The 16,478-nt window shown below is 39.8% G+C and overlaps 4 protein-coding genes and 1 long non-coding RNA gene across 5 annotated transcripts; 3 read left to right on the forward strand and 2 right to left on the reverse strand.

Moving 5' to 3' along the window:
* Positions 1 to 3,919: 3,919 nt before the first annotated feature.
* On the reverse strand, positions 3,920 to 6,998 carry LOC123510392. The gene is made up of 2 exons (XM_045265509.1): positions 6,843 to 6,998; positions 3,920 to 5,689 (listed from the first exon to the last, which is right to left on the reverse strand). The coding sequence occupies exons 1-2, from the start codon at positions 6,911 to 6,913 to the stop codon at positions 5,101 to 5,103; spliced, it is 660 nt and encodes a 219-aa protein (XP_045121444.1). The 5' UTR covers positions 6,914 to 6,998; the 3' UTR covers positions 3,920 to 5,100.
* Positions 6,999 to 7,113: 115 nt separating this feature from the next.
* On the reverse strand, positions 7,114 to 10,372 carry LOC123510391 (monocarboxylate transporter 12-like). Its single transcript, XM_045265508.1, has 5 exons — positions 10,111 to 10,372; positions 9,233 to 9,503; positions 8,350 to 9,021; positions 8,013 to 8,204; positions 7,114 to 7,841 (listed from the first exon to the last, which is right to left on the reverse strand). The coding sequence occupies exons 1-5, from the start codon at positions 10,312 to 10,314 to the stop codon at positions 7,630 to 7,632; spliced, it is 1,551 nt and encodes a 516-aa protein (XP_045121443.1). The 5' UTR covers positions 10,315 to 10,372; the 3' UTR covers positions 7,114 to 7,629.
* A 601-nt stretch (positions 10,373 to 10,973) lies between these two features.
* LOC123510393 lies at positions 10,974 to 12,057 on the forward strand. Its single transcript, XR_006676483.1, has 3 exons — positions 10,974 to 11,025; positions 11,370 to 11,470; positions 11,866 to 12,057. It is a non-coding gene; the product is annotated as an uncharacterized LOC123510393 (long non-coding RNA).
* A 152-nt stretch (positions 12,058 to 12,209) lies between these two features.
* On the forward strand, positions 12,210 to 13,379 carry LOC123510595 (glutamate [NMDA] receptor subunit 1-like). The gene is made up of 4 exons (XM_045265875.1): positions 12,210 to 12,359; positions 12,647 to 12,741; positions 12,901 to 12,992; positions 13,094 to 13,379. The coding sequence occupies exons 1-4, from the start codon at positions 12,210 to 12,212 to the stop codon at positions 13,354 to 13,356; spliced, it is 600 nt and encodes a 199-aa protein (XP_045121810.1). The 3' UTR covers positions 13,357 to 13,379.
* A 299-nt stretch (positions 13,380 to 13,678) lies between these two features.
* On the forward strand, positions 13,679 to 16,341 carry LOC123510394. Its single transcript, XM_045265510.1, has 5 exons — positions 13,679 to 13,709; positions 13,956 to 14,111; positions 14,331 to 14,437; positions 14,546 to 14,706; positions 15,317 to 16,341. Exons 2-5 carry the CDS (start codon positions 13,977 to 13,979, stop codon positions 15,427 to 15,429), a joined length of 516 nt encoding a protein of 171 aa, XP_045121445.1. The 5' UTR covers positions 13,679 to 13,709; positions 13,956 to 13,976; the 3' UTR covers positions 15,430 to 16,341.
* The last annotated feature ends 137 nt before the right edge of the window (positions 16,342 to 16,478 follow it).

Genomic DNA, 16,478 nt, shown 5'->3' on the forward strand with positions numbered 1-16,478 from the left:
GATGCTGCAGGGAAAGGATAATTTTGACAATGTGATGATTAGTTTTCCTTTTTCCATATTCTTTTTTTTTCCTAAGATACAGTCTATAATTCAGGAAGATGATAAATATGGTTACATGATCAATTATATTTTTTTATAGGTTTGATTTTTTTTTTTTTTTAGAAACTGATTGACGTGATTTTAACTAGATATACCGATACCAAAATTTTGGCCGATTCCGATACTGATACCACCGATACCGATACTGATACTACTACTTATAGTGATTACTGCACTGGACACCAGGATGAGTTGGTGGACGGCGAGCGTTATCAGATGGGAGGCTTTGTTTTGGGGGATGCTGTAAGTCCTTCTGAGAACGTTTGTGAAATAGGAGCAATTCTAGAAGCTTTTTGGAGCCATTTGCAAAGGTAAATTACTCAGTAATTGGAATGAATATCTTCTCAGTCTTCTGATTCTTGTCAGTTATTTTAAATTCTTACTTCTTACTCCTTTAGCGACCATTTGGTCTTGTGCATTTTCATTATTGATTTTTTATTGACGGATATTTTGGCGATCAAAAATATTTTCAAAATTATTAAAATTGTAAAACAGACACAAAATATTAGCAAAAGAAACTCATTTTGTTGTGTATGTTTCTCTTTAATTAAATCTGACATCCTTTGATATTAATTCATTACACATTAGTAGACCAATTCAGAAACATGAGCTTTCACCTAATCTTTTCAGTTAAATAGAAAAAAGTTTAGTTTATTCTAAACTTCTAGGTTGTGGCTTATTACCACAGAAAAGAGTTTTCTATGACATAAGGTAATCACCATGGAAACTTAATACGCCGTATTATATTAATTTGGTGTCATCAATATCTTATATCAAATATATCACTAAGTAGTAAATTCCTTTTAGGTATCGGAAGTATCGGCATAAAATAAGCCGATACCGATACCCAAAAAATGGGCCGATACCGCCGATTCCGATGCATCGGTACATCTCTAATTTTAACTCTGCGATATATTTTTTCAGTAGCAGGTGATACAGACACTCACTGTATAATACTGTATACCCAGTGTCTGTGTCTTGGGTCAGACATATGTGTGGCTGTTTATTTAATACCCTGACCCAGACTGAGAAAATGTATTGGTCTGGTGTTGCCACATTCCTGTCATAACACCCTGTATGTTTATTTACTTAATGTGTGTGTGTGTGTGTGTGTGTGTGTGGTGTGTCAGTGTGGGAGGCCAGCTGAGAGTTACACAAGTCACTTCAACTCTTCATTGCAAAAGTTTAGGTAAATTCTTGCTTGTGGAAAGACCAGTTAGCTATGTGAAAAGTGAAAATTGCATCATCATACTATTTTGTACTTCACATGGTTTTTAATATGGAAATAATTATTGCACAACATAATACTGGTGTTTGTTTATGATATCCTGAGATGCTCTCCAAGTGTTCTGTTTCTGGAAAGTTACAAAGTAACTTGTGTCAGGATAAAATAATTACATTAGTATGCATCCATGAATATCCAAGAACTATCTTTTATTGTAGTTTTCACTTCAGTATACTACCTTATTTTGTGCTACACATGCTATCACAGAGGCAGGGGCTGAGGAAGTGTGGAGAGAACCACAGCTTTCCCCACCAAACTTCAGCAGTGTGGCAGCTGGAGTATCTCTCTGTGTCTTGCCATACACTGCCCACTCAACACTTGCACTCAAGGTCAGACACACACTGGTTCAGCAGTACAATAATTTTTATACACTATCAGATGAATTATAATTTACAAAATATTGCAAAAAACCTTAATTTCTTAGGTATAATTTATATACATGGATACTTAGAGTGTAACACCACACTTGTGAACAAGAGCTGCATATCTGAGAGGGAGAATTGTATAAATATTGGAGTCAATGCTAGAAATCTAACGTAACAAGTGCGGTTTCACGAATGTTCACATGTAGAAAATGCATGTTGATATTATAAAGTAATTTTTTACGAGCTAACACTTTTTTGTTTTGTTTTATTTTTGTATTGCAGGCTTTCGGAGTTATTTGATTTGCTTTTGAAATGAGTTTCCTAATGTAGGTTTTTATAAATTTCCTGAACCCATTACTGTGTTGTTGGTGAGTGACCTAACACTCCTAGGAAGTGTACACCAAGGGTCTATATACTCTACATGATCTAACACTCAGCTTAACATGAATCTTTGAGTTATCACACTGCATAACATACAGTTAAATTAGGTGGTGTAGCTTTAGTAGCACTAAGACAGTCCAGGCAACACAGACTCTACAACCAAAGTATCATCTTGGCTTCACCTAAAAGTAGTCAGTTTTGGTACAGTCAGTGTCTGTTGGTCTTGACTGGTCTATTGCTACATTCCCAGCCACTTCTTGTCCTCACACGAGATAGGAGTGAGCATAGCTCAGCACAACCATGATAATGGTATGCATTCTCATCCCTGACACATCCTAGTGACCTAAATGTTCAAACCTAAGTGCTTTGTTCTCTCTTCCAAGGCCACAGAGATCATGAGTCAGGTTCTCATGGGATGCCTTTTCCCTTGTAGACATAAAATCCTTGCTAAAACTATCATCGGAATCATGAAAACACCCTTAAATATACTTAAATATCCTTTCTAATAGATTCCATTAAAGCCTGATGAAAATAATTGAGACATGCTGAAACATTTGAGAACACGGACGTGAGAACAACACAGTACTACCGCTATGAGTAAGATAAGGCAGCCCTGTTCCTGACACTCACAACATGCACTTTGATATCAACACATGGGTACATTACAAATGTTTATCACAGGCTAGGACTTCAAAGTTTACAAAAGTATTTGTATTATAGTAAAAATATATACATGTGTGTACGTACTGCAGTGGTACTGTCAATGTAGTAAGTACCAGGGAGAAATGTGCTGACTACCCAGTGGTTGAGACTTATAGGTGTGATAGAAACAATGCTATTTAGTGTTGGAGGAAGAGATGCATCATTTTCCAAGCACTAATCCAACATTCACTGTAGCACTTGAGAAATATGCATAGTATCCAGTACTTGAGACTTAGAGGAGATAGGAGGCAATGCTTATGACTCTACAATGTAGGAGGAGGAGATGCATTAGTTTCAGAGCACTAATCCAACATTCATTGTAGTTACAACCACTGAAAAGTACTTATTATCTTATTACCCAGTGGTTAAGACTTAGAGGAAGCCAGTTTTAGCTCCACAAGTGATGCCCATCAGTCTGCCTGTTTCTTAAGCAGCAATACAATAGGAGCCAGTTTAGCTCCAGACGTTCAGTTTTAAGTTCATGCATGTCTTACATCTATGTAGGTAAATACAGTTATGAATGTGAAGATAAAAGGCTTAGTTTTGTAATGCATGCTTCTTTGTATATGAAATAAGGTTAGATGATGTGGTTTGCCTAGTGTATCAGTAAAGGGGCTATCACACTGGCCTATGATACGCAGAACACAGGCCATGGTTCTTGGTATGAAACCAGGAACACTATCACACACAAGCTGCCCGTGTTCTTGCTATGCTAGGCAAATGGCCCACCAACCAAGACAAAGCCTAATCAAAATAAACCAGAACAAAACCATGCTGCTTATATCTCAGCCTGTGCTTTGTCCTAGAACTGCATTTGCACTTCCTCTTGTTGACAAAAAGTAAGTAAAAGTAACTAGAGAAAAGCTGAGACATGCACGACGCCAACTTTAGAGTCAGAGGTGGTTGCCATGAGCTCAAACTATCGACATGATATATATATATATATATATATATATATATATATATATATATATATATATATATATATATATATATATATATATATATATTTTACCTTTCTAAATTGATTAAATATTATTTAATATTCCAATATGAAAAATTTAGTCACATTCTTTTTAGTTTAAATAAAAGGTTTTTATTACATATATTATGTTTATTTTCCATTGGGATAGCATACGGAGAACCGGGATGGATATGAATCCATCCCAACTTGGTTCTGCTAATCCTGGGCAAGTTCCAGCTATCTGGAGTGGATGTTCCTGGTTCCGTGTATCATAGGCCAGTGTGATAGGGCCTTAACTCTCCTCCCACACAGCATCCCTATGTCAAGACCAATCATGATGCACCAAGTTGATCTGAAAATGGATTAAAGCTTCAGCAATGAGAGTCAGGGTAACACTGAACCCCTGACAGAGATGCAAAGAACAGTCAGATGCTAAGATAACTTAAGGCTCTAATACCTAAGTCAGCATGCTTAGTGAGTGGCCCGGTACAGTCAAGATTAAAGTAACTATCTCCATTCACCTCTACCTTACTGATCTGAAGTCCTCCAGTCTAGTGACAATCCTACATGAGCTATGGATTGTTACTATACTAGAGGACAGAGGCAGAAGTGAATGGAGATAGTTACTTTAATAATTTTGACTGTACTTGGCCACTCACTAAGCATCCTGACTTAAGGTATTAGAGTCTTAAATTATCTTAGCATCTGACTGTTCTTTTCTTCTCTGTCAGGGGTTCAGTCTTAGCCCGGCTCTCATTGCTGAAGTTTTAATCCACCTTCAGATCAAGTTGGTGTGTCATGATTGGTCTTGAGATGAGTGCAGGAGTGAAGAGTCAAGTTATTCTGTACATGTGACTTATCATGCACTCGAGAATCAAAAACACATCAAGAGAGAGTGACAGCACAAAGGCAGCTGTCATTATCTTTGGCTTCACCATCACAAAGCAACACTTGCCTTATGTAATGTAAGGATCAAGGTTTGTGGTGTTCTGCATGTTCTATACTTAGCCTAAGCCAATTCAGTGTGTTTAGGTTATCAGCATTTCAGAAAATACTGATGTAAATGTTGATAAAATATAAATATAAACTTTCAGTCAACAAAAACTTGTCCACTGATAGGAAGTCCACGATAAAAGCTTGAAAGTTTTTGTTTCAGTGCTGATTTCTCTTGTTAAAAAGCACTTTTGTAAATCGTGACACTGCATATTGTTACAAAAATAAAATCTGCTAACACAACTTGCTACACCTGCCAACAAATTTCACTCAGGAATTGTCACCAGTGATTGAGAACCAGAACCTGCTAATCATTTGAGCAGCCACGGAGTCTCCTTGGCCTGCTGCTTGCGATAAATCTTTTGTACCTTTTTACTAGGAACTATCCCTTCGGACAGGCCGGGACGCTTCTTCTTCTTAGCTGACAGCTCGTCAACAACAGACTCACCGACCGAGACCTGACTGGCTGCTGTGTCACCATACAGGGCTGCTGCTGTGGTGGTTGAGTTGAGGTTACTCTGCACTTCTTTGGACTCTGATGGCTTACTGATGTCAGAATCGTGTGCATATTTACAGTTGTGTCCAAACTTGCACCGTCCCTTTCGGTAATTCCAGCAGATCTTTTTCCCATTGATCTCCAGCACATCTTTGGGGTTTTCGGTCATCTTCACGTGTTTCTCAAGAACCGTCTTCTTGTCCTCCTGTGCCTTGTGGAATGGGTTGAAGAACACCGAAGCGGAGGAGTCGTTCTCAAAGGGCAAAGGAAGGCCACTCTTGCGCAACGGATTGACCAGAACCTCCTGCTTTTTGGTTTCATTCTTCTTGGTTTTCTTGGCTTGCCCCTTGTCCCCCGGCGACTCAAAGTAATTCACTGTCTTCTGGTCTGCGATTCTTGTGCTTCTGTAAGACGGGATTGAGACCATCAGTTCCTGTTCCCACTGAGGTGATGTGACATAGGATTACATTACTTAATCATGGGCAGATCATGAGGCTTTGTTTTGGGGTCACACAAGGTTATAGTTCCTCATCTTTTTCTTTTTCTTTTTTTTTTATGTTATGGCTTATAACATCTGTCGGCATACTTGAAGAGTATATGTGGGGAGCGCTGTTAAGCTTCCGCCCATTAGTGGCACAGGCAATTTTATTTATAGTTGTGCCCATATTAGGACCCATATCACCACCCAAGTGCATCTTTGGTGTAATCACCTAGAACTTGGGTATCATGGTGACATGTAGGTAACTTTAAACCACTCGACAAATGGCATAGTTTCAAAGCAGTATATATGTGGGGGGATTCGAACCTACTCATGGACGGCTGCCCGATCCCATGCTCACCACCTTATCCAATACAGTTGGGTTAGTGTCTTTAAGGAAGTGGAGCCCTCAGTTAGGTAAAGTGAAGTTAAGTAAGGCTAGAAAAAAATTTCCCAGTTTTTTAAACATGGCATCTTGCCCTTAAATCTTTTCATGAATGTCCAAATTTGGCACAGTTAGGCTTCTGCCTAACTTAATCTGAAACACCACTTTCTTAACAAGTACCCAAGCTTGTTAGGGATAAAAGAGACATAATAAATAGGTTCTATTGTGTTACACTGCCATTCACTGGTTAGGCCAGTGTGGCAGGTGATATGGGGAGAGGAGGCCCCAACGTCAATTAGCAAGACTTGTGACTTTTAAAAGGTTAGCGCATAGAGATGGAAGTATTTGGAGGTTGACTTGCTGATATTGTGTTTGTGGACTATATTGAAGGATTCACCCTCCAAAGCTATATTTTTCCCAAATTTAGTTAAGCCTCCCCACCCACCCTAAGACCACGCCATCCCCACTAGGTCTCCAAACTTACCTGTCCTGCAGAAGGGACGGCAACAGAATACACCAGCAATTGTTATTATTTATATTTACGATCATAATGTATATCTGAAATATCTCTACTAAATTCACTCATACGTTCACCTCACCGTCTGCAATAATTCATTTCTAACACTTTTATTGAAACCACTACAGACAACCACCAAGGTCTTATGGGATCAGTTATTTAGTGTTTAGGACTCACATCTCCTTGGCCAGCTCCTCTTCGTTTTCCTCCTCCGAAGACGAGCCGTAATCAACCAATCCCGCCGCCATGTTGACTGTTTTGTGTTTACAATCCGCCGCCTGTCATCTCGCACCGGTACCGCACTAAACCATTACTCATTTCTCAAATCATAGAAATAATAGTAAGACATTATGTGTGTCATTCCGCAGTTTACTTAAGATTGTAGTTTTGATGTTTAGTGAGGGCATTTTGTTTATAATTCATTCAGAAGGTAATTCGAACGTAGAAATTAAAATTTAATTTGGTTTATTACTATCGTACAGTGGGATTTCATGTTTCTAATCATATATAACAAAATAGGAAGTAGCTTTGAACAAGGTAGTATATCGGTGTGATTGGAAAAACAAAGCAGAAACTTAGAAGATTGTGTAATTTTCCTAAGTCGATCGGCGCGCGCTACTTTTCTTGACTGGATTCACATCAAAGCAGCGTGGACTGCTAGTGGCTGAAGCAATATAATGTTAACAAAAACAATATAACTCAATTAACATTCAGATAGTGGCTAATTATCACCAATTCATAGCAAAGTGGGGCTTATAATGTACTAATAAGCAAAAATCAACACATTCCCTGATCTAAGACATGCAGTGATCGAAAAGTCAAAGTTGCGAGCGATATAGTTTAATCGAATCGAGCAGGTAGACTATGAAAGATTTTGTAATCATCTCAGACCTTTTTCATGCCCTGAACATGTCTAAGACTAATAGTTACATTCACTAGCCTACATAAAAGAGTGAATCACAGGCTAGTGCGGCCGACGAGACAGCAAAGGTCTTTTCTCATTGAAGGACTTGGGAGGAGGTGTAGGTGGTGACTGCTGCAGGTCATTTCTCTCCTCATTGCTTTGTTCGGTGACAGCGGCAGGCAGGAAGACCCACAGAAGGACGCTAGTGTAGAGGAGACCACCCAGCACACTCATCCCTACCTTGTAGCTCCCACTCAAGTCCCGAACCATACCTGAAACACCGATAAGAAAGTCCACAGGAAAGAGAACCTGGCTGGACGTGTCTTGTTGCCTTCGAAAAGGAGTCCTTAAGAAAATAATGTTAAAAAAAAACAAGGAGAAAAAAGAATAGAAAATTTGCAGAGAGAAGAGCGTAAGTTAATGTTTATATTCTCGTACATTACCTATAAAGGGACCAATAACAAGGAACAAAGCCCCATTGAAGAGCCCTGTAATGCTGAGAGTAGGCTGTAGCATGGCCAAACCCAACACCTCCACCATGACGAGGTTGTAGGAAGCAAACACCAGCCCCGTCCCGCTGCCAAAGGCTCCCATCATTGCAGCTTTCACCAGGAGGTCGTCAGCCCACGCAAACACTGGATAGAATAAGAAGGGATTGTCTGTCATTCATCTTCAAAGAAATGATACTATAGCTTCCGTCTTTTTTTACTGTCTCACATTAATGATACATGCATGACAAATAGTGGATAACTTAATTTCTCACTCATGCCTCATACATACCAACAACAGAGGTGGCGAGGAGGGTGGACCCACATATGATAATAAGTTTGTGAGTCATGCAGGTCACCAGGAACGGGTGAAGGAGCCTGGTGATGAGCAAGCACACACCAGCGAGGGTGAAGCACAGTCCAGCCTGGTCCAAGCTGTGCCCCGCTGCCTGAATCGCGAAGGGCACCAAGTAATCGAAGTTCGAGAGTCCCAGTAGATTTATAGAAGCGACTAGGCTGACAATAACGACTCTAGGATGCTTCATAAGCTTTAGATTAGCTTTAGCTATGTCGCCTACTCTTGAAAACGATTTCAACACATTATAAATAATTCCTCTTTGTTTTTCTTTTTTAACTAGAGCATTAACTTGTGTTTTCATCCTCTCTGAGCCTGTATTTGCCTTCATGTTATCAATTTTTGGGTGATATTGGCGGTTTTTGTTATGCCATTCCACAGGATGAAATACCATGGCTGCCACACATAAGTTCAGATTCAAGGCAGCAGTGATGATGATTGCAGCCTTGAAACCAATGGTATTTTGCAGGAACGTAACGAAGAGAGGAAAAGACAACATACTAACGGAGGAGCCCATGGACATGAAAGTGTTGGCGATGGTGAGACGTTTGGTAAAGTAATGCGGGACAATGCTGAAGGATAAGCTGTAGAGGACGTCGATGGGGATCCCTGGACGAGGAAAAGAGGAGAAAAATACGAGTTTCAGGAGTCCACATCATGACAATACAAACTTATAATGAAAATAAGGTACAAATTGATCTACAGAAGTACATTGATCAACAAAAGTCTATAAAAAAATAAGCTAGTCAAAGTTAACCACCCCTGCAATTCCCCTAAAATTAAGTTGAAGTATCCAAAAAGACCTATCTTTAAATCTCACCTGCAAAGATCGTGTAGGAGAAGAACAAGAAGTATGCATTGGGCGAGAAGGCAGAGACGGCCAGCCCTGCGCTTCTCATCACCCCCATGGCCATAGTGACATGTCGCCAGCCGTACTCCTCCACTAACGGATCGAGGAGGAAGGTGCAGTAACAGGAGAGGACGAAGGCAAGGTTGTGGATCCAGGCAATGACCGTGGAGGACGTATGGGTCTCCGTCAGGAACTCAGCGAACAGCACGCCGAAAATTGCACTTGCTGACCCTAAGATTGCCTGCCAGTTGCATTTGGTTAAGTTAAGTGTTCTTATTTGTTTGTTTGTCTATCTGTGTGTTTTATATATTTATCTTATTTCATTTTAGATTGCTTGTGTTTTTACATATTTTATTTTGCTTGTTTATTATTTGTTATTTCTTTCCATATTTTTTTTTACTTCTGTAATTGCTTATTTGTGTTTATTTCTTCTATATTTTATTGTTTTTTTCAATGAGCTTTTTTTTATTGTTACATCTATTATTTTTTGTCCTAGGAATGTATACTCGTGTGTCTAAATTAGCAGCATAACTTGTTAAAATCAATAACACTTCAATGACAACACAGGCACAAGAAAATGGCGCACTGAAAGGTTTGGCCAGAGAGAGAGAGAGAGAGAGAGAGAGAGAGAGTTTCTAGTCACCAACATCACATGACAGGCACTTATAGGTAACTACATAAGCAAGTAAGTGTACAGTATATGCTATTATTACTTATTATCTATTATTTATTATTGAGTATACAGCCTCCTTGATTTACTAATTTAAAAATTTCCACAAATTAAGCCTCCTCTTTTCACTATTCCCTCTGACCATCTTACTCTTCTATTATGATGCTGCCTGACTTACCCACACTATGAAGCACCCGAAGGCGACTACCCAGCCCCAGCCACCGTCCGGAACCTCGTCCTGTTCCTCGCCCTCCTTAGGATCCTTGCCTTCCTCAGTGTACATATAAGGTAGCCTCCCTCCTCCATCTTCTAGGGCAGCAGCTTTGTCTTTATATGTGGTGATCCTGTCCCCTCCTTCACCTCGCCCCAGCGTCCACTTCATAATTAGACTGGTTGACTGACTGGTTGGTAGCAATGACTCGCTCCTCACACCAGCCTCGCGTAATCTGTTTAGCAGTGCACATGTGTTGTTACTTTAATGATAGTGGTTGCAATTATGAAATATTTTACACGTGTGTGTGTGTGTGTGTGTGTGTGTGTGTGTATCAAAGATTCTCTCTCTCTCTCTCTCTCTCTCTCTCTCTCTCTCTCTCTCTCTCTCTCCTTTTAGCAGTGTTTCCAAACCTTGCTAAAGTTTAGATTAGGCTCTAACCTTTCGCAGCGCAGCGCGTGATGACACCACCAACCTTTCACGCCTCCGTGCTGCACCTCTGGTGCGAAAAACTTTTTTTGCATAAAACACTCTCAGAAGTTTGATCACATCCTGACCTTTTCATAACATTTGCGAAAAATCACTGACTCGTAAGGGAAAAAACGATGATGTCCTGCCAATGAACTGATAGCTCTCATACTCCTTCGCTCACTCGCTCTCTCTCTCCCTTCCACTGCAGACACTGCTAGCACCTGCCCACCCGAGTAGCGCGTATTCATAATAGAGGTGTTTGGATGTGCCTTACTGTGCTCTTTTAATCTAATACTAGCAAATTTCTTTTGGCAATCTAATTGGAGGTTTATTTTATCCACAGGTACTGTTCGGAGGGGAATGGCCTTAGTGTCAAACACCACGGGCTGTCTGAAGGTAGCGGTGTATGTGGTAAGAACAAACACACTTGCTTCTGCCGATGTTTGTCTGTGTTTGAAACATTTGAAAGATTTATTTACTATTCAGACCCTGAACAGAGTATAAGAACATCACATAATAGTCAACAACTACTGATATCTGTCTCAGAGTTTGAAAGGTTTGCCAGGTTTCCTTGCTTGCACAGACCTCGAGAAAGAACAAAAGTAATGATCATTTGTCTGTCTGCTGCTACGAATACTACTACTCTTGCTCTTCTTGCTGCCAGTATAGCCTATGTACTCGATGCAATGCAGTTTACGATAGTCTCGTGTCAGTGTCTCCTCTTCTCTAATAGCTTGCGTTTCTCTCCTTTGCAGTACTACCCGTTCATATTTTTGTCACAGGACGACCCGCCTTATCAAGTCACAGGATCCATGACAGAAGTGCTGAACATCCTCGCACAGACTCTCAACTTCTGGTAAGAGAGTGGGGGTCTTCTTTCAGATGTTTTGTTGCTCTTGAAAAAGAGACTTGAAAGAAAGCACTGGGGAGAGTCTGATTTATGTCATTAAGTTCGTTAATTGTTATTATGTGAAGAAACCAGAGGAATAAAGTCAGACTAAATCAATATTCAAACAAGGGATTCAGTCAGTCATTTATTTATTTATTTTTTTTTTCTAATTAAGCCGTGAAAAGAAAGCAGAGAATGTATTTATTTCTCTTACAGCAAAACTCTCACACACTTTTTAATATTCACTCTTCATGGTGAAAACAAGATTCTTTCAAGTATGTCTAGTACTAAAACAGACCATTTACCGTAATCTGTTGGTAGTGTCTATGGTCATTGTCATTTATTTATTTCCTACTTGGCAGCTTCGAGTACGTGGTGCCAGATGACAGGCAGTTCGGGCGGGAGGATGCCAATGGGTCCTGGACGGGGATGATCGGCCTTCTGACGCGAAATGTAAGTCCGGGATAACACAAACTACTCACAACTGCATACATTCTGAAACCAAACGGATAAACGCAATTCTTTCTGTATGTACTCGAGTGATATGAATGTCATTTTCATTGTCGCGTTACGTGTGACACCACTCAATTCTCAGATACGGTACACACACTTTACTTTAAGGTCCACGTCAGGTATTCATTCTAGACAACAATCCTTTTAGTCTAGTCTTGGTGTGTTTAGTGTTTCATCATTGCAGGAGGCAGACATGACCGGGGTGGTGGTGGGGCTGGATTTGGATAGGTCAAAAGTGGTGGACTTCAGTGACTTTCTCTACATGGATCAGGAGAGGCTCATCTACAAGCGTCCTGTGGTGGAGAGTGACATGGCGGGATTCCTCAAGCCCTTTACTTTTACCGTGAGGAGATGAGGCGTTGGGATACTGGTGGTGATTTTGTCTTCGTGTGCCCGTGTCTGTCTTGCTTCCGTGTCTCTGTCTATCTGTTTCTGTGTATCTTTATTTCAATGTCTGTTTATGTCTTTGTGTCTGTTTCCCTGTCTCTTTTTTTTCTGTGCATGTGTGTCTCTGTCTCTGTCTCTATCTCTCTTTGTATATATGCTTTGTCTATTTTTCGTGATTATTCTCATGTCTTTCTGTCTGTCTCTTGCTTCCTTCACGGTAAACTCGCTCCTTCCCTGCTGCAGTCATGGGTGATGGTGCTGGCGGCCCTGGTGGCGATGGCTGGCGTGGTGCTGCTCACAAGCCAAGTCTCGCCTCAGCCCGTTCGTCCCTCCTCCAGGTAAACAAACCGAGCACCACAGATTCACAAACTCTGGAGCTTTTCTGTCTTATTTCGTTCTCATGAAGTTATAGTTGTCTATTTTCTGTTTCACTTATTTATCACTTTATCTATCCATCTTTTTATTTATCTATTATGTTTATTTTCTCTCCATTCCAGGAGAGACGATGAAGGTTCCAGGGAGCAAGAGACAGTCTGGAACACTCTGCTGGACGCTGGACTGTGGAGCGTGGCCGTGTCCTTGGCGCAGTGTGAGAACTATACACACTGTAGCTATTGATGTTATACGATCACTTTTCGCCTTCTCCTGCCAGCTACTTCAATGCTTCAATCACTCGTCATCTCTCCCCAGCCTCCACTCTGGTGCCACGTGGGTTAAGGCAGCAGGCAGTGGTGGGCATGTGGCTGCTATTGGCTCTGATCATCTCCACGGTGTATCGCTCTAACCTGAAGGCCATGCTGATCAAGCCGCGCCTCATCCTGCCCTTTAGTAACCTGGAGGAGCTGGTGGAGACGAGGATTCCCTGCTTCACTTTCCGCGGCACCCTCCTGCACCGGAATATTGAGGCGAGGGGCGTGGTCTTACCTGCTTCAAGAGGAGGAGGAAGAACATGAAAATATCTCTTGAAATTAGTCTTGTCTTCTTTTCATTTCATTTTTTTTTTTTATCTTGTGGCCTATAGCGCCTGTAGGTTTTACTTGAATAGTTTGGGAAGCGCTGTTCAGCTTCCATCCATTAGTGGTGCAGGCAATTTTATTTATAGTGGTACCCATATTAGGGTCCATATCACCACCCAAGTGCATCTTTTGGTGTAACCACCTACAACCTTGATGGCTTTTAGGTATCTTTAAATCAATCGACAAATGGCAAAGTATCAAGATAGTACGTGGTGGGATTTGAACCTACGTGTGGACGTCTGCCCAGTCCCACGCTTACCACCTTATCCACTAGACCACTACCTCCCTAGGTATAATTCTTAATTACTCCTCCTCCTCCTCTTTTTATTTCCTTCAGAACTTTAAACTACAATATGAAATAGTAGTAGTAATAGCAGCAGCAGCAGCAGCAGCAGCAGTAGTAGTAGTAGTAGTAGTAGTAGTAGTAGTAGTAGTAGTAGTAGTAGTAGTAGTAGTAGTAATGGAAGTGATAGTAGTAAGAGGAGGAGGAAGAGGTGTAATGGTAGTAATATTAACACAAGTGGTTTTTAATGCAGGCAGCAGAGGATGGTACGACCATGTGGCGACTCAACAAGGTGCTGTACACTCACAACAACGTAGCGCTCGGGGTGAGGGACATGTCGCTCGGCAAACACGTCCTCTTCACAACTTACGTCGGCCTACTCTCCGTCCTTCATTCACACTTCCTTCAGGTGGACAAAACTGAAAGCTGTCACTGCTACATAGAATTGTCTTGTTTGCCCACTCTTTCATCTTTCATTTCTTTTAGTGATAAACTCTGAAACTTATCCTGATTCCCTCTCTTTTTCATGTACCATCCATCACTACTCTCTTCACCTTACCAATGCAAGAGTGAATCCTTTGCTTAATTTTTGCATTCCTTTCACCGATAAACTTTCCATCTTCCCCAGACGAAGAGCTGCTCCCTCTACATGACAGACGACAGCTACTACGGGTCCAAAAGCCTTACTCTTGCATTCCCAAAGGGGTCCCAACTCCGTCAAAAAGTGGACCCTGTGTAAGTATGTTATCTAACCTTCCACATGCAACTAAGACACCTGAGTCTGACACCTGAGTCTGACTAGAGGCTCTATAGAACTAAACACGCCATGTTTCATCTCTCCAGGCTCACAAGACTACGTGAGTTTGGGATTCTGGGTCGAGCGTTCATGAAATTCGTAGCGCACTCCAAGACTTGCCTCAACTCTGATCCCGGCAGCGTGGACAGCGCCCTCAGACCACTGCAGATGGGCGATATGTACGGCGTGTGTCTCGTCTACGTTAGTGGTGAGTTGACTTCACTGTTGGCGCCGCTGATTGGCTGCACCGCTTTCTTGCTAGCACTTCCGTCATGTGACATTTTGCATGCTCGAGTGAGACGTGTTTCTATATGTCATAATTCATTTCATTTACGGGGCATCTCTGCCTCACTTCTTCTCCCACTCGCCCAGCCCATTCAATATTGTAATACCTATTTCTCGAATAACTTAAACTGTTGTCTATTCTTCATTGTTTGGATATATATATATATATATATATATATATATATATATATATATATATATATATATATATATATATATATATATATATATATATATATATATATATATATATATATATATATATATATATATATATATATATATATATATATATATATATATATATATATATATATATATATATATATATATATATATATATATATATATATATATATATATATATATATATATATATATATATATATATATATATATATATATATATATATATATATATATATATATATATATATATATATATATATATATATATATATATATATATATATATATATATATATATATATATATATATATATATAGTAAATGAATAATTTATTCCCCTTCAGGAGTAGCTTTAGCGGCTGCAACTCTACTGGTGGAGGTTCTGATCGTCTTAAGGCAGAAAGGCAGCAAGTGGTCGGTAAGAGGGAGTGATACAAGTCATCTTGATCAACAGTAATGCCTCTCGTCATGCAAATGTTGACTGTAAACTACGTGTTATTATACTCTCCTATGTACACATTGTCATGAATTAATGTATAAACATACAAAATAAAGCAAATATGTTTTATATAAATTACAAGACTTGGTAATACATTGTAGTTGTTTAACTATCATACACACACAACGAGGGATGTAAGAAAATGACAGACACACCGAATATAATGATAATAAATACTGTACTGTACATGGTTGACTTGAGATTCAATACCATCTGGACTAGAAGAAGAAACTCATTAAAGGTAATACAGTAAGGCCAGGTAATGCGGCCAGGTGTGTACTTTGGATTGCTTTGCTCTGAATCCTGTCTAGTAGAGCCAGAGCGACAGCTGTTTCGAACGAGAGTGGAGGTCTAGCAGGATGAAGAGGAGCAGTTAAGGGGAACAGTCTTGCGAGTTTCCGCATTCGCTTCACCTGCATTGATTAGGAAGGTTGTAGACAGGGAAAGGAACTTGGCTACTTTATTCTCTATGCCAAAACCTGCCATGGATTGCTTTACCTTCGCGTCACCTGTGCTTCTCAATCTCAAGAAGTGCCTAAAACCAACACGTTAAGAGATTGTCAGGATGAATATCTTCATATCAAGAGGAACCAATAAACACAGTGGAAGAGAGTGCTGGACTTTCCGGTACCTTATGACCACGTGACTATACATAGCTACATTGTAAATGTAAAGACTTGAGTGTGCTTTGATAATATGTTGGCGCAGTGACGCACGACACCAAGCTGGTTGGATAGCACCACGTCAGTCCCTGCATTTTGAAACACTTTGTTCTCTCATCAGGATTGCCTTCAGATACCAAAGAGATGATCAACTGATTCTGGTGGGTGTTTTTTCAATTATATATATATATATATATATATATATATATATATATATATATATATATATATATATATATATATATATATATATATATATATATATATATATATATATATATATATATATATATATATATATATATATATATATATATATATATATATATATATATATATATATAT

The sequence above is a fragment of the Portunus trituberculatus genome, chromosome 29 (genome assembly GCF_017591435.1).
Source record: "Portunus trituberculatus isolate SZX2019 chromosome 29, ASM1759143v1, whole genome shotgun sequence".
Lineage (NCBI taxonomy): Eukaryota > Metazoa > Arthropoda > Malacostraca > Decapoda > Portunidae > Portunus > Portunus trituberculatus.